The sequence below is a fragment of the Schistocerca americana genome, chromosome 3, assembly GCF_021461395.2.
Source record: "Schistocerca americana isolate TAMUIC-IGC-003095 chromosome 3, iqSchAmer2.1, whole genome shotgun sequence".
Taxonomy (NCBI): domain Eukaryota; kingdom Metazoa; phylum Arthropoda; class Insecta; order Orthoptera; family Acrididae; genus Schistocerca; species Schistocerca americana.
The window spans coordinates 886,307,229-886,332,283 of NC_060121.1; the positions used below are offsets into that span (position 1 = coordinate 886,307,229).

The following is a 25,055-nucleotide window of genomic DNA, read 5'->3' on the forward strand; positions in this document are numbered from 1 at the left end:
TTGTGCTAAGCATTAAAAAATGAATGACAGGTGCAGTTTTTCATTCTTTAGATGGTGATGTTTTCAATATATGAAGAATACCGGATCTATGTCCACCCCTGGCAGCCGAAGAAGGCGCATGAAGGAGAGCGAATGGAAGGGCTAGAAGGGGAGATGGGAGGCCCTAAGGGAAAGGAAAAAAAAAAGTGGTAAGTGTGACAGAATGTCAATCCTAAGGGCCCGGGTTCGATTCCCGGCTAGGTTGGAGATTTTTTCCGATCAGGGACTGGGTGTTTCCTAATCATCGTCATTTCATCTCCATAGACGCGCAAGTCGCCGAAGTGCGTCAAATCTAAAGACTTGTACCTGGCGAACGGTCTACCTGACGGGAGGCCCCAGTCACACGACATTTTTACCGGATCCATGAGGAGTAAATTGTGAAGTTTTTCATTATGTAGATGACGAAATTTTCGATGTACGAAGAATACCAGATCTACAAGGAATGTCAGTTATGGAGACTGACCTAGATGGAGGGAGAGAGGTCCAGCAGGTTCTCGACAGTCGAGAAGTGGACGACCTCGCCAGAAGCGCAGTAGGAAACGACGGGGACCGCGACGACGCCGACGTCGGACTCTGGCAGCAGCGTCTGCGCCGACTGGCCGGGCTCGCAGGCGCCGGCGACGACGTCATCGGCGTGGGCACCGCCCGCGCTCCCGCCCCCGCAGCAGCAGGGCAGCAGGCGGCGGAACTCGCGCCGGAAGTTGTCGTTGAGCCAGGCGTACAGGAATGGGTTGTAGCAGGCCGAGCTGGTGGCGAGAACGTGCGCCACGAAGAAGCCGAGGTGGAAGAAGCGCCAGCGTGTGGCGCGCGCGCTCAGGTCGGCGGCCAGGTTGAGCAGCGCCAGCGGCAGCCAGCAGGCGGCGAACACCGCCACGACGGCCACCAGCAGGCGCAGAGTGCGCCGCGCGCGCGCTCGCGCAGCCTCGCGCACCGCGACGGGCGGGCTAGCGGAACTGGCTGCGCGCCGGTCGCGCTCCCGCGCGCGCAACCGCAGCCAGACGCGGCCGTAGCAGAAGGCGGCGACGGCGAGCGGCACGGCCAGCTGCGCGCAGAAGGTGGCTGCGCCGAAGGTGGCGCGCGCGCGCGCCGACGGCCAGTGTTCCTCGCAGGCGCCGTCGGCCGGCCGGTGCTGCACGTGCAGCGCGTACGGCAGCGCGCCCGCGCACGCGCACAGCCACACGGCCGCCACGGCGAGAAGGCAGCAGGCGCCGCGCGGCCGCGCGCGCAGCGGCTGCGTCACCGCCACGTACCGGTCCGCAGCCACCACCGCCAGCGACAGCGACGACACGTACACGCTGGTGCCCTGCACACACGCACGCATAACAGGCACATGCGCGCGCTCCGCTGTCACGACAGCCGCTCTCCTCCCTGCACTACATCAGCACTTGACATCACAGTAACATCCACCACACCCAGAAGGGTAAGAAGAATTGGGAGCATTTTGGGCCGCACACAGACCAAGAATGAAGTGCTAAGACACAGATGTAGTCTTTCGACCCTACTGTTCAATCTCTACACCGAAGAAGCAATTATGGAAACAAAAGATAGCTTCAGGAGTCGAATTAAAATTCAGTGTCAAAGGATGGCAACAATACAATACGCTGATGACATTGTTGTCCTGAGTAAAGTGAAGAAAAATTACATGATCTGCTGAATGGAATGAACAGTTTAATGAGTACAGAATATGGACTGAGAGTAAATCGAAGAAAGAGGAAACTAATGAGAAGTAGCAGAAATGAGAACAGCGAGAAACTTAACATGAGAATTGATGGTCATGATGTAGACGAAGTTGAGGAATTCTGCTACCTAGGCAGCAAAAAAATTAATGGCAGATGGAGCAAGGAAGGCATCAAAAGGCATTCCTGGCCAAGGGAAGTCTACTAGTATCAAACATAGACCGTAATTTGAGGACGAAATTTCTGAGAATGTACTTTTATAGCACAGTAATGTATGCTAGTGAAACATGGACTGTGGGAAAACTGGAACACAAGAGAATCTAAGCATTTCAGATGTGTGCTACAGACGACTGTTGAAAATTAGGCGGAGTGATAAGGTAAGGAGTGATGAGGTCCTGTGCAGAATCGGAGAGGAAAGTAATGTGTGGAAAACACTGATAAGGAGAAGGAATAGGATGATATGGACATCTGTGAAGACATCGAGGAATTACTTCCATGGTACTACAGGGAGCTGTAAAGGATAAAAACTGTAGAGGAAGACAGAGATTGGAATACATCCTGCAAATAACTGAAGACATATATTGCAAGTGCTAATCTGAGATGAAGAGATTGGCTCAGGAGAGGAATTCGTGATGGGCCACATCTAGCTAGTCAGAAGGCTGATGACTCAAAAAAAGAAAAATCACACAATGGGCACCAAATTTATTCTGGCAAGATTACAGTCAACTCGCTGTCATGTCTATTATAGATCAGAAATGAGGTCTGTTGCTCATTTTAAACTAATGAGTGTCACCTACAATGTTACCGCGCTGGGTAGCCGAGCGGTCGGGTGCGCATTGTCATGGTCTGCGCGGCTCCCCCTGTCGGAGGTTCGAGTCCTCCCTCGGGCATGGATGTGTGTGGTTGTCCTTACCGTAAGTCAATTTAAGTTAGATTACGTAGTGTGTAAGCTTAGGGACCGATGACCTCAGCAGTTTGGTCCCATAAGACCTTACCACAAATTTCCCACTTTTTAATGTTATTTATTTATTTATTTTTTATTTATTTATTTTATTTTTTTTATTTTTTGCCTACATTGTCACCTCCGAACTCACTGCTTTGGTATACTTGGAGACTCCACTGACCAGTCTTACGCCACTGCCCATTTAACCAAAAATTAGTCACTTGAGTCTTTCGTTGGCTGCAAGTGGCCTATCCCAGTACAGAATTTCGTTTTATTGGCAGGACACTTAGAAGATGTAACAGACCTACTAAGGAGACTGCCCACACTACACTTGTCCGTCCTCTTTTAGAATACTGCTGCATGGTGTGGAATCCTTACCAGATAGGACTGACGGAATACATCGAAAAAGTTCAAAGGAGTGCAGCACGTTTTGTATTATCGCGAAATATGGGAGAGAGTGTCACAGAAATGATACAGGATTTGGGCTGGAAATCATTAAAAGAAAGGCGTTTTTCGTTGCGACAGAATCTTCTCACGAAATTCCAATCACCAACTCTCTCCTCCGAATGCGAAAATATTTCACTGTACACAATGTCAGCCCTATATGTATCTTCGATAACAACTGTATTACAACAATTGGTCTATAAGACCACAAATATGTTTTTTTGATGATGACATGTCACAGACCAGTCTGAAATATTTTAATATTTCAAGATGTACTTGAAAAGGCTATAATGACGAAAACATGATTGTGTAAAATACATGAACAATGAAGTCAAATGGTGTACATTGGTCAGAAAACTTTTCACATGATTCGCTTGATTACGAATGACACATCTGCGAATGCACTGCCCTTTCATACCCTGTATACGCGATACTACCACCATCTGTATACAGGGTGTTACAAAAAGGTACGGCCAAACTTTCAGGAAACATTCCTCACACACAAATAAAGAAAAGATGTTATTTGGACATGTGTCCGCAAACGCTTAATTTCCATGTTAGAGCTCATTTTAGTTTCGTCAGTATGTACTGTACGTCCTCGATTCACCGCCAGTTGGCCCAATTGAAGGAAGGTAATGTTGACTTCGGTGCTTGTGTTGACATGCGACTCATTGCTCTACAGCACTAGCATCAAGCACATCAGTACGTAGCATCAAGAGGTTAGTCTTCATCACGAACGTGGTTTTGCAGTCAGTGCAATGTTTACAAATGCGGAGTTGGCAGATGCCCATTTGATGTATGGATTAGCACGGGGCAATAGCCGTGGCGCGGTACGTTTGTATCGCGACAGATTTTCAGAACGAAGGTGTCCCGACAGGAAGATGTTCGAAGCAATTGATCGGCGTCTTAGTGAGCACGGAACATTCCAGCCTATGACTCGCGACTGGGGAAGACCTAGAACGACGAGGACACCTGCAATGGACGAGGCAATTCTTCGTGCAGTTGACGATAACCCTAATGTCAGCGTCAGAGAAGTTGCTGCTGTACAAGGTAACGTTGACCACGTCACTGTATGGAGAGTGCTATGGAAGAACCAGTTATTTCCGTACCATGTACAGCGTGTGCTGGCACTATGAGCAGCTGATTGGCCTCCACGGGTACACTTCTGCGAATAGTTCATCCAACAATGTGTCAATCCTCATTTCAGTGCAAATGTTCTCTTTACGGATGAGGCTTCATTCCAACGTGATCAAATTGTAAATTTTCACAATCAACATGTGTGGGCTGACGAGAATCCGCACGCAATTGTGCAATCACTTCATTAACGCAGGTTTTCTGTGAACGTTTGGGCAGGCATTGTTGGTGATGTCTTGATTAGGCCCCATGTTCTTCCACCTACGCTCAATGGAGCACGTTATCATGATTTCATACGGGATACTCTACCTGTGCTGCTAGAACATGTGCCTTTACAAGTACGACACAACATGTGGTTCATGCACAATGGAGCTCCTGCACATTTCAGTTGAAGTGTTCGTACGCTTCTCAACAACAGATTCGGTGACCGATGGATTGGTAGAGTCGGACCAATTCCATGGCCTCCACGCTCTCCTGACCTCAACCCTCTTGACTTTCATTTATGGGGGCTCTTGTCTACGCAACCCCGGTACCAAATGTAGAGACTCTTCGTGCTCGTATTGTGGACGGCTGTGATACAATTCGCCATTCTCCAGGGCTGCATCAGCGCATCAGGGATTCCATTCGACGGAGGGTGCATGCATGTATCCTCGCTAACGGAGGACATTTTGAACATTTCCTGTAACAAAGTGTTTGAAGAGTCACGCTGGTACGTTCTGTTGCTGTGTGTTCCCATTCCATGATTAATGTGATTTGAAATTCTGAAGGTGGTAGGAGTAAAATACAGGGAGCGAAAGGCTATTTACAATTTGTACAGAAACCAGATGGCAGTTATAAGAGTCGAGGGGCATGAAAGGGAAGCAGCGGTTGCGAAGGGAGTGAGACAGGGTTATAGCCTGTCCCCGATGTTATTCAATCTGTATATTGAGCAAGCAGTAAAGGAAACAAAAGAAGAATTCGGAGTAGGTATTAAATCCATGGAGAAGAAATAAAAACTTTGAGGATTGCCGATGACATTGTAATTCTGTCAGAGACAGCAAAGGAATTGGAAGAGCAGTTGAACGGAATGGATAGTGTCTTGAAAGGAGGATATAAGATGAACATTGACAAAAGCGAAACGAGGATAATGGAATGTGGTCAAATTAAGTCGGGTGATGCTGAGGGAATTAGATTAGGAAATGAGACACTTAAAGTAGTAAAGTAGTTTTGCTATTTGGGGAGCAAAATAACTGATGATGGTCGAAGTAGAGAGGATGTAAAATGTAGACTGGCAATGGCAAGGAAAGCGTTTCTGAAGAAGAGAAATTTGTTAACATCGAGTATAGATTTAAGTGTCAGGAAGTCGTTTCTGAAAGTATTTGTATGGAGTGTAGCCATGTATGGAAGTGAAACATGGACGATAAATAGTTTGAACAAGAAGAGAATAGAAGCTTTCGAAATGTGGTGCTACAGAAGAATGCTGAAGATTCTATGGGTAGATCACATAACTAATGAGGAAGTATTGAATAGGATTGGGAAGAAGAGGAGTTTGTGGCACAACTTGACAAGAAGAAGGGACCGGTTGGTAGGACATATTCTGAGGTATCAAGAGATCACAAATTTAGCATTGGAGGGCAGTGTGGAGGGTAAAAATCGTAGAGAGCGACCAAGAGATGAATACACTAAACAGATTCAGAAGGATGTAGGTTGCTGTAAGTACTGGGAGATGAAGAAGCTTGCACAGGATAGAGTAACATGGAGAGTTGCATGAAAACAGTCTCAGGACTGAAGACCACAACAACAACAACAATAAAATGAGCTGTAACACGGAAAGTAAGCGTTTCCGGACACATGTCCACATAACATATTTTCTTTCTTTGTGTGTGAGAAATGTTTCCTGAAAGTTTGGCCGTACCTTTTTGTAACACTCTGTATGTGCATATTATCATCCCATGACTTTTATTTTCTCCTGCGGCCTTTTCCTAAAAAAAAAAGAATGGCTCTGAGCACTATGGGACTTAACATCAGTCCCCTAGAACTTAGAACTACTGAAACGTAACTAACCTAAGGACATCGCACACATCCATGCCCGAGGCAGGATTCCAGCCTGCGACCGTAGCAGTCTGTGGAATTGCATCACTGCCACTGATCGCGTATTCTTTGATTTATAGTTTTTTTTTACAAATATACGTCGCGTCAGTTCTTTCGGACATGTCTCGAAGGACAGGCACTATTTTGATCCATCTGTTATTACTAATTAGACCCAAAAGAATTACAGACATTAGCTGTGAGCTATTGATTGAAATCGATTAGGAGAATTGAACATTAGTGTCAGACTGGGATTCGAACCCAAACCTCTTGCTTACTAGGCAGATACTTTGACCACTAATAATCCGAACACAGTAGTCATTGCAACCGCGTGGACTACCCTAGCACGCCAATCGATTTCAATGAATTCCCGCTCGCAACCAATGTCTGTCATTTATTTGTGTCTTTGTTTACAAGTGGTTGCAACGCAGTAAAGCTTACGAGAGTTGTGTGTAGATCTATTACTACAATCTGCGCAAGCCTCCTTCCAGTAAAGTATAATTACTACACTTTAATAAAATGAGTTTAGTTGCGGTCAGCCCGCAGCTCGTGGTCGTGCGGTGGCGTTCTCGCTTCCCACGCCCGGGTTCCCGGGTTCGATTCCCGGCGGGGTCAGGGATTTTCTCTGCCTCGTGATGGCTGGGTGTTGTGTGATGTCTTTAGGTTAGTTAGGTTTAAGTAGTTCTAAGTTCTAGGGGACTGATGACCATAGATGTTAAGTCCCATTGTGCTCAGAGCCATTTGATTTTTTTTTAGTTGCGGTCTGGCTGTAACGTCATCCGACGCATCCCGTAATGCGACGTTTGACTGACATGGACCTTATGGTAGCTGGGTGCGAAGTGAATTTAAGTCACTGCCTCTCTGGCTGTATTTATATACAGGCGCAGCGGACGGCCAAGGGAACGCCTGTTGTCATCCGCCTTATGCCACCAGTAGTAGCCTCTAAATGGCCGCTTCTTCGGACAGATAATATTTTATAACAATGTCATGAATCAATTTAGAATCTTCGTAATTTTTGTATGAACGGCTAAAATCATAGAAAAAGTTTTAGCTCGACTGCATTTAAACTTTCCAGTCTAGATTTTTTTGAACGCAACTGACAGTAGCACATGAGCTCTGAACTACGAGTTTAAGTGACCTTACATTTGTTTTTATTTACATCCAGGTCTTGAAACTTGCCATAGCGCTATTATGTATAGGTCTCATTACGTGTTGTAATCAGAACTTTCTAGCATTAATATAACAGATACATAATTTACTACAAATAAGGACGTTTTTGTTCCAAATTTAGTTTTCAGTAAATTATTCGAAAACCATTGGAGGTAGCTTAATGGGGGTCACGTAGTTCCTATTTTTATGCTAAACTGAAGCGTCACACAAATTTTCATATTTCTAAGTCTAATATTTAGCGCCTTCAATTTTTCTTAGAAACGTAGATTTTGACCAAAAGATTGCTGTAAGCTCGTTGACACTTATACCAGTTAATTTTGAAATGCATCTGCAAATTATAGCTTTATTATTTAGCACCACTTATTTTTTTCTTAATGCCATGTATTTAGAGAAAGATACTTATCCGATTAATCTCAGATTTGACAGTTTAAACATTAATATGCTAAAACACATGCTGACAAAATTAGGAAAAGCAACTTTAACTTTTAATGTCATTCTTAAATTATGGGGCAATGCTCATGTACTACGCACAGACGCATTAAGGTGACGTGGCGCTACTAGCAGTGAACTGGGGTAAGTCCCGGCACACTCGCTCGCCTGTGCATCTCTCAAACAATACAGCGCTTGTTTCGCCACAGTATGAATGTAATGAGTTTTAGATTGTGTAATTGTGAATGTTTTTAAGGAGCGTGTTCGTTGCATCACTAAAGCGAATAATCTTTCCAATGACACATGTGCTAGAACATCCTACGTACCCGTCTGTGGCAGCTTTCGTAAAATGCTAAGTGACAGCTGACCATGTAGCCGAAACAGGTCTGGTTCAGCCGTAAGGCAGCTGCTGGTGGAATGGAAACAGGGCGGACGTATCATATTGTGAAAATGGAGAAAGATCGCTACGTCGCTATCTTCAGTTATTCAGATGTGAAGAACACATTTACCGTCTCCAGGATAAGGCGCATTCAAGCCAATATTGCGGGATTCCGTAGCTAATGGGTAATAATAATGACTTAAACAACAATAAAGATTCCTGTCGGTTGCTTTTAATGCAAACATAGACGAAAATCATAGTCGTGATACTATTTAATCTATAACTACTGTGAATACCCGCAAGTGTAAGGTCGGATATCCGCATCTGCGCAGATTTTTGTCTTCACAGTTAATAGGAGTGGAGTTCAATAACGTTCTATGTGTAGTTGATCGCAAACCGCTATTTCAGCGCTATGGTGTCCTCGGTGGTCCGTTGCATGTCCCTAAACTTGATCCAGTTGCCAAACCATGGAGAGTCTTCCAAACATGAATTAGTGCAGGGGACAGGCAAAATAATGCGAGGGTGGTTGTCTTTGACGGTCAACAATGCAGGTAAGGCACGTCGCGCTGGACTGTGCGTGTTCAGAATGGACTTGGCATCAGTGCAAGTTGTTAACGAGTAGTGCACTCGGTCTTCAGGCTACGAGCGGCCTACCGGGACCATCCGACCGCCGTGTCATCCTCAAGGGGGATGCGTATAGGAGGGGTGTGAGGTCAGCACACCACTCTCCCGGCCGTTATGATGGTATTCTTGACCGAAGCCGCTACTATTCGGTATAGTAGCTCCTCAGTTGGCATCACGAGGCTTAGTGCACTCCGAAAAATGGCAACAGCGCATGGCGGCCTGGATGGTCAACCATCTAAGTGCCGACCACGCCCGACAGCACTTAACTTCGGTGATCTCACGAAAACGGGTGTAACCACTGCGACAAGGCCGTTGCCTTATGAGTAGTGCACACTTCGTGTTCGCGTTCAGAGACCGAGGTCGACATGCAGTTAAAAGACCCATCTGAGTTCTAAAGAGAGCAGATTGTGGGCGCCCGATTAGCTGGAGCATCAGTAACCGAGACAGCCAACTTATTAAATATTTCAAGAGCAACTGTTTCGAAAGTCATGACAACCTTCAGAAAAGATGGAAAGTCATCATCGTTGAAATGTAATAGTGGGCGCAAATCAAAGTGACAGAGATCGTCATACGCTAACACGTATTGTGTCAAAACAACACAAAACTACGGCGGCTAAAGTGACTGCAGAGCTCAATAGCCATCTTCGAGACCCCGTATCTATCGACACTGTTCGCCGAGGACTCCATAAAGCGAAAATTAATGAACGAGTTGCTATACCGAAATCAATAGTGACGACAACCAACGCAAAGAAGCGTAAAACATGGTGTCTTGGACAGCTGATCAGTGGAAACACGTCACATGGTCCGACGAGTCAACGTTTTCGTTATTTCCAACATCGGGCAGGGTTTACGTCTGGAGAACACCAAAAGAAGCCGATAATCCTGACTGCTCGATTCCGATTAAGCATGGAGGTACAAGTGTGACGGTGTGGGCAGCCATGACATTGTATTCTGCTGGTCCCATTATTACTCTCAAAGGCCGAGTTACAGCCAACGATTATGTGAACATTTTAGATGATCTGGTGCACTCCATGATTCAAATGTTGTTCCCAACAATGAAGCCATATTTCAGGACAATAATGCACCCATTCACACAGTCAGGGCAGTACAATCCCGGTATGAGGAGCATGCAACTGAACTGCAGTGTCTTTCCTGGCCAGCACAGTCCCCGGACTTGAACATTATCGAACCCTCGTGGTCGGTATTGGAGCGCAGACTCCGTAGCAGATTTCCGCCTCCGTCATCACTGTAGGAGTTCGAAGAAGTTCTGATCGAAGAGTGGCAAAACATTCCATTATGCAGTCATTATATGCCAGTATTCCAAGATGAATCGCAGCTATATTACGGGCAAATGGCGGTCCAGCTCCTTATTAATAAACCATTTCCATGTAAGTACAGGTATCCACATTATTTTACCTATCCCCTGTAGATGGCGCATGGTTTTTGTGTCAAGCTGTGCTTCCCTTTGGGGATCTAAAATTTAAAACACATGAGAAGTGGTTTTTGTTGACTGCTCTACTACGAGTCAAAAAAACTAAAGCTATATATCTGTATGTATATCACCACAAATAAAACGTGTTACATCAGTATTAATGGCACTTGGAAGAAATACTACCTTCTTGATATTTAGCTGGAAATGCACATTTTAGAGTCCGTGGTTGTGTACAAAATAGGAGTCTTGCAAAGACGAAATCAACAACCATCCACTTTTAGTAATGTTATTTATCTACGAAGACTGACACGTTCATCATCAGACAGCTGCTCACGTATATATTAGATTTGTTGATGTTAACACTAGTTGTTGAAAAATAAACGGGCAACTAATGTACACAACAGCAAATGTAACATAAACGTGAACAACCATCTGAAGATGAATCAGTCGGCTCGAAAACCTATGTAATGGGACATCCTGCTCCAGCATTACTTTTCTTCAACAGTAGTTGTCAATACCAGTATTATTTTTTTGAATTTTGGACACGTCAGTATTATCTCAATTGCTTTTCTGAAAACTTGCATTTAATTTTATACACAGTATATTATACTTCAAGCTAAAATTTAAGAAAATGAATTACTACAATAAGATGTTTTAGTCTCGATGTTATATTCGATAAGTACTAGTTCTAAATGTAGGGTTAAAATTATTTTTTTTAGAAACATTTGAAATTACAAACTATTGGCACATTTAAAATTTTTTTATTAATTACGCAATACTGTACTGGTTACTATGGTTATTTCTGGATTCATTTATGAAATAATAGTCGAAAGTAATAATATAACAGAACTAGTAGAAATTCATTTGTTAAGAAAAATTGTAAACCCTTCGGAATATAGTTATTTTCGCAGAGTGTGAGAGTCGTAAGCATGCCTCTGATGTGATCGGACGCATTTTTGTATTTTGTGCGAACAATGTACTCTCGGCTTTGTTAATGTGAAAAATCAAAAAACTCTATAGTATACTGAAATGTGAGAAAATGTAATTACGTAAAAACAAAAATTCTGCAACAACGATCTTCAAATTTATTGAGTTCAATCCAACCGCGAGGACCTAAAACGTGACATTTTGAGCTTCGAGAATTAGACCCCTAGACAAGAAGAATTGGAGCCTACTCTGCGTGACAAGCTAAGTAAACTAGAAAGCTTATTGTAGTCTTCTCTCCTCTCAAATCTTCATAAAAGACTAATGTGAGCAATAGATAGAATTAGCAAGGAGGGGGGAGATTAAACCGGTAGCGGCGCTGTTTATGTAAATATGAGGGCTACTTTTTTTTTTTTTTTTTTTTTTCAAGGTCTGATCAGTCGCGGAATAGAAACCACAGTGATAATCAAAAATGTTTTATTTGTAACATTTTGTACCTTCCACCTACTTATCTACGTAATCGGTACTCCGACTTAATGCTCTGCAGTTCGTTCGTTGTCTGTGTGTTCCGAAGTGAAAAGTGCGACGTGACGCGATCGACAGGCGTATCAGGGCTACTGCGCAACACATCTGCGCAAAGCTTCATCGGATTTTCAGTGTGGTTTAATTTCACAACCGCTCAGACCTTGAAAAACGAAATAGGCCTCGTAAACAGTAGTATCAGCAGTCGCTTGTTGTTTTCTTCTTCGCAACAATCAGCTTGCAAGACCTTTCGTATTGGTACTTAGAACCAGTCAGTTTTCTGCTGTGGCGCTTAGAACGGTCTTAATAAAGCATTTATTTTCTGCTTTGTTTTTGCGTTGACTCGAGGAACAGCATAATCCTCAATTTTTGGATACAAATCAGATATGTTCAAACAGGGATATGTTATTATTATTATCATTATTATTATTACTCGAAAAGCTCCCAGAGTGGAAGACGCTAAGTAAAGATGGTTCATTTTCCGTTCTTCTTGTTCTTCTGATTCTTTTTATTTGCCCACCAGTTTCTCATTGTTTGCGAGAATTTAGCTCTTCTTTCATCGCTCCATTTTGTTCCGGTTCTTCGGGCTTTTGTCTCTGGTTTAATCTCCCAGTTTTCTACTTTTATTCTAAAATTGTTCGTTACGTCTATTTCTTCTTTAGTGATTTTGGCTAATTCCAAGTCTTTGTTAACATTTTGGATCCATTCTCCTCCATTAGCGAGGGAATCTACGTATTTTACTATTCTTTCTGTTAGTCTGTGTTCGGGAAGCCTCGTTATCTAACCATAGAATTTCAGGCGTCATTTCCTCATGTCCGTCTCTGTGTTAGAATATTCTTCAATTTTGGACGTTTCCTGTAGTCTATATCCATTCTCGGTCTATCTTGGTCCCAAAATTTTTCTAATTATTTTTCCTCCTTCTTTCTTTAGATTTTCTATATCAGTTTTCCTGTTTAGTGCCAAAGTTTCGCTGGCATATAACATTGACGGTTTAATGACTTTTTTGTAATGTCTAATTTTGGCATATAAAGATAAGCATTTTTTATCATAGAGGTTTTTCACTAATCCTATACCTTTACGAACTTTTTGTATTCTTTCTTGTTGTGCATATTTTCAGAGATGATTTCTCCTAGATATTCAAAGTGTGATTCTATGTTAATTTCTCCGTATTTGGTTTGTAATTGGAAAATTTCTAAATTTGTTGTTTTAAACACTGTATTTTCAAACAATATCTACAGGCCGACTTTCTCTGCACATTCTTTTAGAGTTTCTGTTTGTTTTATAGCCACCTCACAAGAATCTGTCATTATTGCGAAATCGTCCGCAAAGTCTAAGTAGGGGATTCGTAGGTTATTTTTTTGGCTCCTAATGAAATTGGTTTCCAGCAATTTTCTTCTTCAGGTTTCTTTTCCCATTCTTCCAGGACTCTATCTAGAACTACACTGAACAACAAAGGCGATAACCCATCACCTTGTCTAACCCCAGGTTTCATCTCGAATGGTTTTGAAAGTTTTCCCATAAATTTCACTTTGGATGTTATTATTCATTCTCCACGTAAATGTCAGATTTTGAACTTACAAGTTTTTTTTTTTTTTTTTACTGAGAATATCGGTATTTATCTACATCTGAGCAGAGTCCTGTCCATACCCCTCTAACTGTACGTATGCTCAACAGTGAAGATTTAATTAAAGAAATAGACAACATACTTAACCCAATAGCATGGCTTAAGAATAAACAAAGCAGTGAAGTACACTAGTGCCCACTAAAATTGCCACACCACGAAGATGACGTGCTACAGATGCGAAATTTAACCGTATTGACGGCACTTTGAACAGTGGACGTTACATTTCAGATGTGTTACGACCCGTGGCTCTACCCTTCATTCGCTCCCTGCGAAACCCTATTTTCAGCAGGATAATGCACGACCGCATGTTGCAGGTCCCGTACGGGCCTTTCTGGATACAGAAAATGTTCGACTGCTGCCCTGGCCAACACATTAACCAGATCTCTCACCAATTGAAAACGTCTGGTCAATGATGGCCGCGCAACTGGCTCGTTACAATACGTCAGTCACTACTCTTGATGAACTGTGGTATCGCCGGCCGAAGTGGCCGTGCGGTTCTAGTCGCTACAGTCTGGAGCCTAGCGACCGCTACAGTCGCACGTTCGAATCCCGCCTCGGGCATGGATGTGTGTGATGTCCTTAGGTTAGTTAGGTTTAATTAGTTCTGCGTTCTCGGCGACTGATGACCACAGAAGTTAAGTCGCATAGTGCTCAGAGCCATTTGAACCATTTTTTGAACTGTGGTATCGTGTTGAAGCTGCATGGGCAGCTGAACCTGTACAAGCCATCCAAGCTCTGTTTGACTCAATGCCCAGGCGTATCAAGGCCGTTATTACGGCCAGAGGTGGTTTTTCTCGGTACTGATTTCTCAGGCTCTATGCACCCAAATTGCGTGAAAACGTAATCACATGTCAGTTCTAGTATAATATATTTGTCCAATGAATACCCGTTTATCATCTGCATTTCTTCTTGGCGTAGCAATTTTAATGGCCAGTAGTGTAGTAAAGGAAGAATAGTTGCAACGCTAATAATGATCTGGAGCGCCACAATGACCAAAGAAATGGAAGTGTTCTCTTATCTTGGAAGTAAGATCACAAAGAATGGACGAAGCAAGGCAAGTATCAGAAGTCGATCGCCGTAGATGAAGAAAGCTGTCCTCAGCAAAACGTGTACTGGTACCAGATAACCATATACAAATGAGGAAGAAGCTGCTGAAAGCGTAGGTCTGGAGGTCGACGTTGGACTGTAGTGATAACCTCTGCCTGCGCGAGTTGTGGTCAGCCGCAGCCTTGTCATAACAGGCAGACGTTAAGGCCACTGCGTCTGCCTCTGGAGAGCCACACAGCTCTATTAATTCACAACAAAATCTGCGGCTAAATTCTACAGAGCGCCGTCCACTTGTCGCGCTTGTCCTCGGTAAGCACAGATGTCGCCAATGCGTCTCGTTGTCAGTTTGGAGGCAGTCAATGGGATACCATAACATGCAGTAAATTTTTGTGCTTACCATACTTTGTTCAGCAACGGCCTTGCCGCAGTGGATGCACCGGTTCCCGGGAGATCCCCGAAGTTAAGCGCTGTTGGGCGTGGCCCGCACTTGGATGGGTGACCATCCAGCCACCATGCGCTGTTGCCATTTTTCGGGGTGCACTCAGCCTCGTGATGCCAATTGAGGAGCTACTCAACCGAATAGTAGCGGATTCGGTCAAGAATACCATCTTACGACCGGGAGAGCGGTGTGCTGACCCCACGCCCCTCCTATCCGCATCCTCCACGAGGATGACACGGCGGTCGGATGGTCCCGGTAGGCCACTCGTGGCCTGAAGATGGAGTGCTTTTTTTTACGATACTTTGTTCAAGAGTGTGGAAGGCTAAAGAAAGCATTAAGTGAACACTGCCACAAGTATTACATGTAAGCAAACTATACATATGACAATATAAATGTACTTATTGTTTCTCTTGTTCCTGAAAACGTGAGCATTATGATTTAAAAATAAAAAAATCCTTTTCAGAACATTAAGTAAATAATTCTGTCATGAAAAAGCAAATCGTTTGGCAAATGACATATGTTGTCAAGGTTCACTGATAATGTGTTCGTCAATATTTCGAACGAAACGTGTTTTCTTTTGTTTCCAAAAACAACTAACAGGTATTACGGCAACACAACCACGCTGACAACGTTAAACTATTGTACCAGAGTAACGAAGGAGTAAAGTGGTTGTTACGTTAGTACTCAATATTTTGCCGGCCGGTGTGGCCGTGCGGTCTAGGCGCTTCTGTCTGGAACCGCGTTACCGCTCCGGTCGCAGGTTCGAATCCTGCCTCGGGCATGGATGTGTGTGATGTCCTTAGGTTAGTTAGGTTTAATTAGTTCTAAGTTCTAGGCGACTGATGACCTCAGAAGTTAAGTCGCATAGTGCTCAGAGCCATTTGAACCATTTGAACTCAATATTTTCCCACGGTCGAACGAAATCATAGTTACGTCACTGGCAATACAAGTCAGCTCTTTCGCCATCATAACTTCCCCCGATCGGTCGCAAGGAAAGTTTACAACATAGAGCGCTAACGACACGTCGTATACTTTAACCAAATCGGTATACATTTTGTGGGAGTTTCGTATATGTTGCACAGCAAGTTTGCGAATTTCAATTAAAAATGCGCTATTATCTCCCACGAATTTACATTTCTGTTGCGCTGACATCACAATGAAAGTTCGTCGGAATGCAGTTGAAGCCGTACAGCGGCAACTGTAGTTCCGAATTTACACTGACTGATGGACCTCAGAAGTTAAGTCCCATAGTGCTCAGAGCCATTTGAATCATTTTACACTGTTCAATTTCTACTTTTCCTTCAATTGGCTCAGCAGCGCAATTGTCTGTTTACAGCAAAATGTTGTCAGCTAAGGGGCAGCACGAGTGTAGCTGCAGTGTGTTGAGTCCGGGAGTCTGCCCTAAGGGCGTGAAAGGCAGTTTGTGAACGAGAAGGCGGCACCTGGCGCAAAGGCCAAAAAAAGGAACGGCAGGGCAATTTTCTGGTCGCAGGTCGCTTCTTGAAAAGGCACAGTGGGGGCGGAGTTTCACCGCCACGCATTCACTGGGACTTGAAGTCGGCTTTACATTTCCAAGAAACGCTAGAGCCCACGAAGGGCTTAATAACCTTCTCGGAAAACGACTGCCGAAAGTATGTAGCTGCCGCACATGCGACTGGACAAACTTACAAGATTACACCTAATTGTGGAGTTAAAGCTTGGTATTTATTGAAATCCACAGCCTCCAGATGCTTAATAAACAAACATGGCCCATAGAAGAAATTTGCGCAGTAATATTTTATCTTAATGTAGGGTGTCTAAAGTGTTAGTTATCCGTGTGACACATGCAGACAATGTAGTGCTTTTCAATGTTGGTGTTACAAGTACTTGATAATGACAAGTAGTCGAAATTAGCTAATCGTACGATTAAATAAAAGTCACGCTACGGCTTACTACGGACCGTGTTTACGTTTATTAACTGTGAACTGCTGGATCAGTTTCGTAGTGACAATTAAACGACACATTTTAGCATAAGTGCATATACCGGTATGTTACACGTTAGTTTTGAAGTTTACGTCTTTAATATCAAAGAAAAAAAGAATATTCTGCCATATTTGATTCATACTTTGAGAAAAATAAAAGAGACAACGTTTACAAAATGGAAGCCTAGCTGATATCAGTCTCTTCCGTTCAGTTCTGCAGTTTAGACCTTTCCCCTTTTACTCGTTATTTATCGGTCTCTTCTCTCGATGTCACTTAGTAGGAATATCTATGCAGTGACCATAGTGGACTACACATGTCGGAAACATAAAACTGCGATTGTCACGTGACTTCCGTATAACGCTGTTTACTTACGTTTTGCACCAAGACTAAAACGCTTGCCCTGTTTTTACACATTTATTTATCAGTAGCAGCAGTCGTGAATCACTGTTGTTGCTATAGATGCAAATCCACATACGCCATGGGGGGAAACAAATATTCGTAGCCAAGTACAACTAAGGTCTAATCACAGTTAATCATACTAGTTAGAGGCGGTATATGAAATATATCGAGACACAGTCTATAAATAGTTAATACTGTAGGGTTAATTTATATGACTGTAGCCGGCCGTTGTGGCCGAGCGGTTCTAGGCGCTTCAGTCTGGAACCACGCAACCGCTGCAGTCGCAGGTTCGAATCCTGCCTCGGGCATGGATGTGTGTGATGTCCTTAAGTTATGTTTAAGTAGTTCTAAGTTCTAGGGGACTGATGACCTCAGATTTAAGTCCCATAGTGCTCAGAGCAATCATCCATATGACTGTATAGCTGTTTACCGACGAGACAATTGCTAGATAAATCTGATAGTGCGCTGTCCGTCAAACTGTACAATGTACACACATTTCAAACAGTTTTAACCGGCAGGTAAGATTTGTATCTAAGAGATCTGTTCAAAAATTCCGGAACATTCGTAGTTTCGCGCCAATGGTGTGTTGGAGCGAAATGCGGTTGGCAGCCTTGCACACGCCTGTGTTTAAAGTGTAACTGCCGGAAGTTTCATTGTTGTACGTCTGTTAGTTGTTGTTCAGTGCTGTATTGAGTAGAAAGTTGTGTCGCACAGTTTGCGAATTCCGAGATGGCAGAGTTAGAGGAGCAACGCGTCTGCATTAAATTTTGCGTGAAACTCAAGAAGATGATTATGGCCTTGAGTTCATGATACGACATTTATTTATATCGGGAATACAACAGATGGAGACTGCAAATGAGTCTAACAAAAACAGAGTATCTGGTGGTGATTAGTGATGCTGAATTTGACGTACACATCAATGACAACGCAGTTATGACACCGATAGAGAAATTTAAATATCTCGGGGCACATATTGATAAAAATGGATAGGGCCATACAGAAGTAAAGTATAGAATACAGCAAAGCAGAAATGAGTTAGGGTGTATTAATTCTTTTTGTGGCATAAGAATAGTTCCAACAGCAATAAGAAAAGAGTAGGTAAGATAGTGGTTGAATCTGTGGTATGATATGTATCAGAACTATGGAGCTTAAATGCGGATCTCAAAAGAAGACTAATAGCTGTGGAAATGGATTATTTGCGTAGGAGTGCCAGAATATCAAGGATCGAAAGAAAAACTAATGAGGAAGCAAGAGCTAGAATGAAGGTAAATGATGCAGTGATAGAATTGAAAGAAAATCATTTAAAATGGTTCGAGCATATGATGAAAATGCCAGATCATCGGTGGCCAAAGGAGGTTTATGAATGGAAACCACCCTGCAGACGTTCTTGGACAGACCACATAAATTGGAGTAATGGAACATAGCAGCATCGACAAGGGGTTTGGGGTTGTTTGGGGGAAGAGACCAAACTTCGAGGTCATCGGTCTCGGGAAGGACGGGGAAGGAAGTCGGCCGTGCCCTTTCAAAGGAACCATCACGACATTTGCCTGGAGCGATTTAGGGAAATTACGGAAAACCTAAATCAGGATGGCCGGACGTGGGATTGAACCGTCTCCCTTCCGAATGCGAGTCCAGTGTGTAACAACTGTGCCACCTCGCTCGGTCATCGACAAGGAAGATGCGCTGGATAAAGAGGCTTGGCATAGGATAACAGGAATACAACAGTATGTTGTTATTAATTAATCTTTGTATTGATTAATCGTGTAATAATAATAACAAACTCAAGAAAACATTTACAGACAGACACCAAATGATGCAGGAAGCCTATGGTGATGAGTGCTTTAGCCGTACTCGGTGTTTCGAATGGTTCACACGGTTTAAGAGTGGCCGGACGGAAGTTGAAGACAAAACCCTCGTTCAGGACGTCCTTCGACGTCTACCGACGACGCTCATGACAGGAACGTAAGCGAAAGTGTGCGTGCCAGTCGAAGACTGACTGTCTGAGAGATTGCAGAAGAATTTCAGTTGAATCATGCCACGAAATATTGTCAGAAGCAAACGGCCTGAAACCTGACGAGACAATTCATGGCCCCTGAGTCAGTACAACGCCCTCGGACATTCATCCCTGTAGGTGTGTGATTGTCGCACAAAAAGCGAAATCACTGAACTGCCTCATCCTCCGTACTATCCAGACCTGGCCCCTTCGAACTTTTTTTTATTTCCAAAGTTCAAAACCTTGCAATGGCAGGCAAGATAAAGGAAAATTAGCAAACGGCGCTTCGCGCGACGCAGCAAGAGGCGTACAAAGACTGCTTTCGGAAGAGAAAACGGCGTTGGGCACGATGGAGGAGAATATTTCGAAGGAGACTACGCACGATAAGTAAAAGGTAAGGGTAGAAAAATGTTGTGGAAAAGTTCCAGAATTTTTTGAACAGACCACGTACATCTACAGGGTGGTCCATCGATCGTGACCGGGCCAAATATCCCACGAAATAAGCGTCAAACGAAAAAACTACAAAGACGAAACTTGTCTAGCTTGGACGGGGAAACCAGATGGCGCTATGGTTGGACTGCTAGATGTCGCTGCCATAGGTCAAACGGATAACAACTGCGTTTTTTTTAATGGGAACCCCCATTCTTTACGTACCACACGAATATGTAATAAAAATGGGGGTTCCTACTTAAAAAAACGCAGTTAATATCCGTTTGATCTATGGCAGCGCCATCTAGCGGGCCAACCATAGCGTCATCTTGTTTCCCCCTTCAAGCTAGACGAGTTTCGTTCTTTGTAGTTTTTTCGTTTGATGCTTATTTCGTGAGATATTTGGCCCGGTCACTATCAATGGACCACCCTGTATACGTACATGACTATCTACACTTCATAATTAAGACCCTGGCAGAGGGGTTCATCGAACCATGCTCCACTCTCGAACATCGCCTGAGGAAAAGGAACACTTGAATCTTATCGTACGAGCTCTGATTTGTCTTATTTTATTACAATGATCATTTCTCGCTAGTTATGTGGGAGTCAACAAAATATTTTCGCGTTCGGAGGAGAAAGCTGGTGATTGAAATATGGTGAAAATCTCCTGTCACAACGAAAAATGCCTTTGTTTTATTGATTGTCACTCTACATCGAGTAACATATTCGTGGCACTCTCTCTGTTTTGCAATAATACGAAACGAGCTGCCCTTCTTTGAACTTTTTCGGTGTCATCCTCAATCCTAGCTGATGCGGATCCCATATCCCGCAGCAATACTCCAGAAGGAGACGGACAAGCGTAGAGTAGGCAGTATCTTTAGTAGATCTGTTGCAGCTTCTAACTGGTCTGTCCATGGAGGTATAATAAGGGGAGTTGTAATTACGTCACAAACTGGGAGCTGAGTTCCGTCATATTAGTTGCCTCAAACATTAGCTTCTGATGGAAATGCTTTGATCACAGCTGCCATCCTGGGTCATTTACAGATGTACTAATCATTCTGATTACGGTCTCAAGTGCTATGAAATCACATTTCATTCATAAGTGGGCCCGTTCAAGCGATATACCGGCTGATCAAAAAGTCAGCATAAATTTGAAAACTTAATAGACCACGGAATAATGTAGGTAAAAATTGACACACATGCTTGGAATGACATGGAGTTTTATTAGAACAAAAAAAAAAAACAAAAAACGCGTGAAAGATCTCTTGAGCGTGTCGTTTGGTGATGATCGTGGGCTCAGCCGACACTTTCGTCATGCTTGGCCTCCCAGGTCCCCAGACCTCAGTCCGTGCTATTATTGGTTTTGGGATTACCTGAAGTCGCAAGTGTATCGTGATCGACCGACATCTCTAGGGATGCTGAAAGACAACATCTGACGCCAATGCCTCACCATAACTCCAAACATGCTTTACAGTGCTGTTCACAACATTATTCCTCGACTACAGCTATTGTTGAGGGATGATGGTGGGCATATTGAGCATTTCCTGTAAAGAACATCATCTTTGCTTTGTCTTACTTTGTTATGCTAATTATTGCTATTCTGATGAAGCGCCATCTGTCGGACATTTTTTGAATTTTTGTATTTTTTTGGTTCTAATAAAACCCCATGTCATTCCAAGCATGTGTGTCAATTTGTACCTCTCTATCTACATTATTTCGTGATTTATTCAGTTTTCAAATTTATACAGACTTTTTGATCACCCGGTATTTGTTTATTTGTATGAATTTTGGTTCCGCTGTAATTTTACTGTACATAGTGGTTTTATTTCCACCATTTAACTTTAGATTTCCTATCAGTCCAACTCGAATCTATCGCTGAGTGAACGCTGTGAGAAGGAACGACTGGAAATCGACTAAAACATAACTAAATATGCTCAGAGCATTTTCGGGAACAGGGCATAGAATGTCAATTACTTTAGTCCGTGTTTAAGAGAATACCGAATCACGAAAGCAGCCTTTTCATATCACATAAATCTCTTCTTGGTTATTCGAAACGTGTAACAAAAAGAAATTTACGTTAACATTGCGAAATGCGTCGTATTACTGGGTCAAATATGCTCTTAAGACCAGAAAAATGTCTGAAAATGCCTTATTGACGCTGTGTTATTCACTAAAGCATTATAACATTTTCTATGTAAAACGACTGCTGCGTGCGCACGACAGAAATTACGAACAAGAAGTAATCGTCTGCTAATGTTGCTGATCATCTAACATGGCGACGCCGGCTTCAAAGCAACGTACAGTATGTATCGTCATTTCTCCTTATTATACCTCCATGCTTCCGCCAGCAAATCGCTTTCACCGAGCGATGTGGCGCAGTGGTTAGCGAACTGGACTCGCATTCGGGAGGACGACGGTTCAAACCCGCGTCTGGTTATCCAAATTTAGGTTTTCTGTGATTTCCCTAGATCGCTCCAGGGAAATGCGCGATGGTTCCTTTGAAAGGGTTACGGCCGATTTCTTTCCCCATCCTTGACACCATCCGAGCTTGTGCTCCGTCACTAATGACCTCGATGTCGATGGGACGTTAAACGCAGTTTTCATTCCTTCCTTGGTTAAGTTGGCGCACAACATTATCTGTGTTCGTTACAACTAAATTTATTCTGAACTATAATCCTTAAAATACTCAACTGAATTCAAAGCCTTTACATTTACGTGATTTATCGTGCAACGGAAAGCATTGGGTTCCTTTTAGTATTCATGTGGATGACTTCATACTTTTCATTATTTAGAGTCAGCTGCCACTTTTCACACCACACAGATATCTTGCCTAAATCACTTTGCAGTTGCGTTTGATCACTTGATGACTTTACGAGACAGTCTAAGTGATTTTATTCGTGTTATTCACATCTCCAAACCATTCCGCTTGTTTTAAAGTGGTCATAAAGATCGTATGATGTGGTGAACGATTAAGCACGATTCATATTTTAGTTTGTCAGGATGAACAAAAATTTAAAAGGTTGTACCAGAAAATAGAAATGGAAGAATTTCGTTCATAAAAATATTTCAAAGAGAAATTAAACGCTAATTTTCCGGATATTATAGCTCCAAATTCGAACTTTTTGGGACACTTTCTCTCTGGCGTACTAAGAACACATTTCGCAATGTCACCGAAGCATCATTTATTAAAACAGACTCGGCAATATGATCAAGTGCAACATCTGAGGTGTTCCACTCGTCGCAAACAAGTCCCTTCTTCTCTTCAAAGGTTTAAGGTTTTAGCTAAGTTCGTTGCAGATGTCGAAAGTAAATTGTTAAGATACATATGAATACAAAATTGACGACACTTTTGAAAGAGACCTGCCGTAAATAGCGTTGCAGTTACACTTAGTATCTGCACGGCGTCTCTGGAGAGTCCTCAACGCTGTAGTACGGTCACGTGACTTTGGAGGCAATGTATAAATGTTGTCGATAAAAATCTTGTACTGTGCAACTCAAAGACCTTGTAAAAACTAACTAGACTCACTGATGGCGCTGCAGTCGCGGGATAATTTGAACCTTCGGCTGGACGCCATTATAGTGGTTGTAGTCTGATGTGTTGTGTAGTATTGTTGTTTATGAAGACCCTGATTCAACGTTGTATATTTGTTGGGGCGTACATACAGTATTTGTTACTCGTAATTCTACTGTCTGTACGTTCCAATCAAAAGAAGTACTGGTGAAGAGTTGTGCAGCGATTAATTGTACAAATAAATTCGAGTAAGGAACGAATATTACATTTCACAGATATGAGAATATTTTAAGTTGTTTTGTTTGTCAGTACACTTGCTTAATACATGTTTTTGTAACACGGTATTAGCATAATGTCTGTGCATCTATTTGCAGGTTTCCTTTCTCAAAACCACAGCTGTTACAAAAATGGTTACAAGCTGTCAGGAGGCAAGATTTCCGACCGACAGAATACCATTTTATATGTTCTGTTCATTTTGAAGAAAGTTGGCTGATCGGTAGTGTTTTCATGGTCTAGATTAGGTTGAAACTAGATAATTTGGTCGTGAGTTGCCAAAGCACTATGCCATATATAACGCACTTCTCGTCATAAAATCTAAAGCAAGGTAGAGTCAGAAAATGTCTATTAATATAGTGGGCAAATCTTCGAGTATTTTGATGCATTTTGCGTACATCTATCGTAAATGAACTACGAAAAATGCTAGGGGTCCAGTACATAACTTTTAGCTACGGCAGATTCCATGTAGTACGTAAGATAAATTCGTAAACAGTGACTAGTTACTGTTTGTTCATAAATTAAGAAGTATAATGTAGTAACGTATTTAAATGAGGCGTTATGTTTGTGACCTAACTCAAGGGAAGGCATTTTATAACCAAAAGCGATGTATAAACATTCGGGCCGGCCGAAGTGGCCGTGCGGTTAAAGGCGCTGCAGTCTGGAACCGCAAGACCGCTACGGTCGCAGGTTCGAATCCTGCCTCGGCCATGGATGTTTGTGATGTCCTTAGGTTAGTTAGGTTTAACTAGTTCTAAGTTCTAGGGGACTAATGACCTCAGCAGTTGAGTCCCATAGTGCTCAGAGCCATTTGAACCATAAACATTCGAACTCCGCGCGTCAGTTTACCACTCTAATGGCCGCCGCCCAGCTATTCAATTTGTCCGCTCTTCACAGTCGACCACTTTTGCGGTTGTGGGGGCCTGGTGCAACTGTATGCTCACCCCATAGGTGTTCTTACCGTACTCTATTCTGTAGCCAGAGAACTCACTTGAGAAATGATGCAACAGTCAGATGTCTCCGAAACACGAAGACAAGAGAAAGGAGAGCGGCAAATTATTCGCTTGTAGGAACAGAAATAGCGTTACTGACTTCTTTCATTTGTAATAAGTAGTTACTACAATTCGAATTTTATCATTATTATTAATATACAAGCCCTCAGACCTTTAGCGATGTGTAACGAGTCGCGATATACGTTGGCACAAGGTAAGTAAATCATGGACTGTATACCGTATCAACAGTAAACTAGCAAAACGGTATTCTTGCTACTGCCTGCTAATTTTAATTAACTACTTTGGAAAAAATATGTTGTCATTTCAGTTATACTGAGTAGCTGCTGTTCCTTTCCTGTTGGTAACTTAATATTCCTTTGCTTATATGGCCATTTTTCAAAGAAAATGGTTATCCGCATCTGTAAATATAGAGCTCTGACTCCAGTACATTACAAATTGTCATGTATCTTCAAAACGAACGCTGCTACTTGCCATGTTGCTAACAGAAATTTTCGATCTTTGAATCTAGATATTCAGATAATTTGCTAATGAGGTAGCTTACGTTATTAATTTTCTTTTTAACTGGCTAAGATTCTCAATTTC

The 25,055-nt window shown here is 42.8% G+C and overlaps 1 protein-coding gene across 1 annotated transcript in view; it reads right to left on the reverse strand.

Annotated features, from left to right (window-relative positions):
• Nucleotides 1-616: 616 nt before the first annotated feature.
• Nucleotides 617-25,055, reverse strand: part of LOC124606467 (prolactin-releasing peptide receptor-like) — a gene marked incomplete at its 3' end in the record, with an annotated part of 102,534 nt that continues 78,095 nt past the window's right edge. The window contains exon 2 of the mRNA XM_047138449.1: nt 617-1,342. Coding sequence (XP_046994405.1) covers nt 617-1,342 — 726 coding nt within the window. The remainder of the gene's footprint in view (nt 1,343-25,055) is intronic.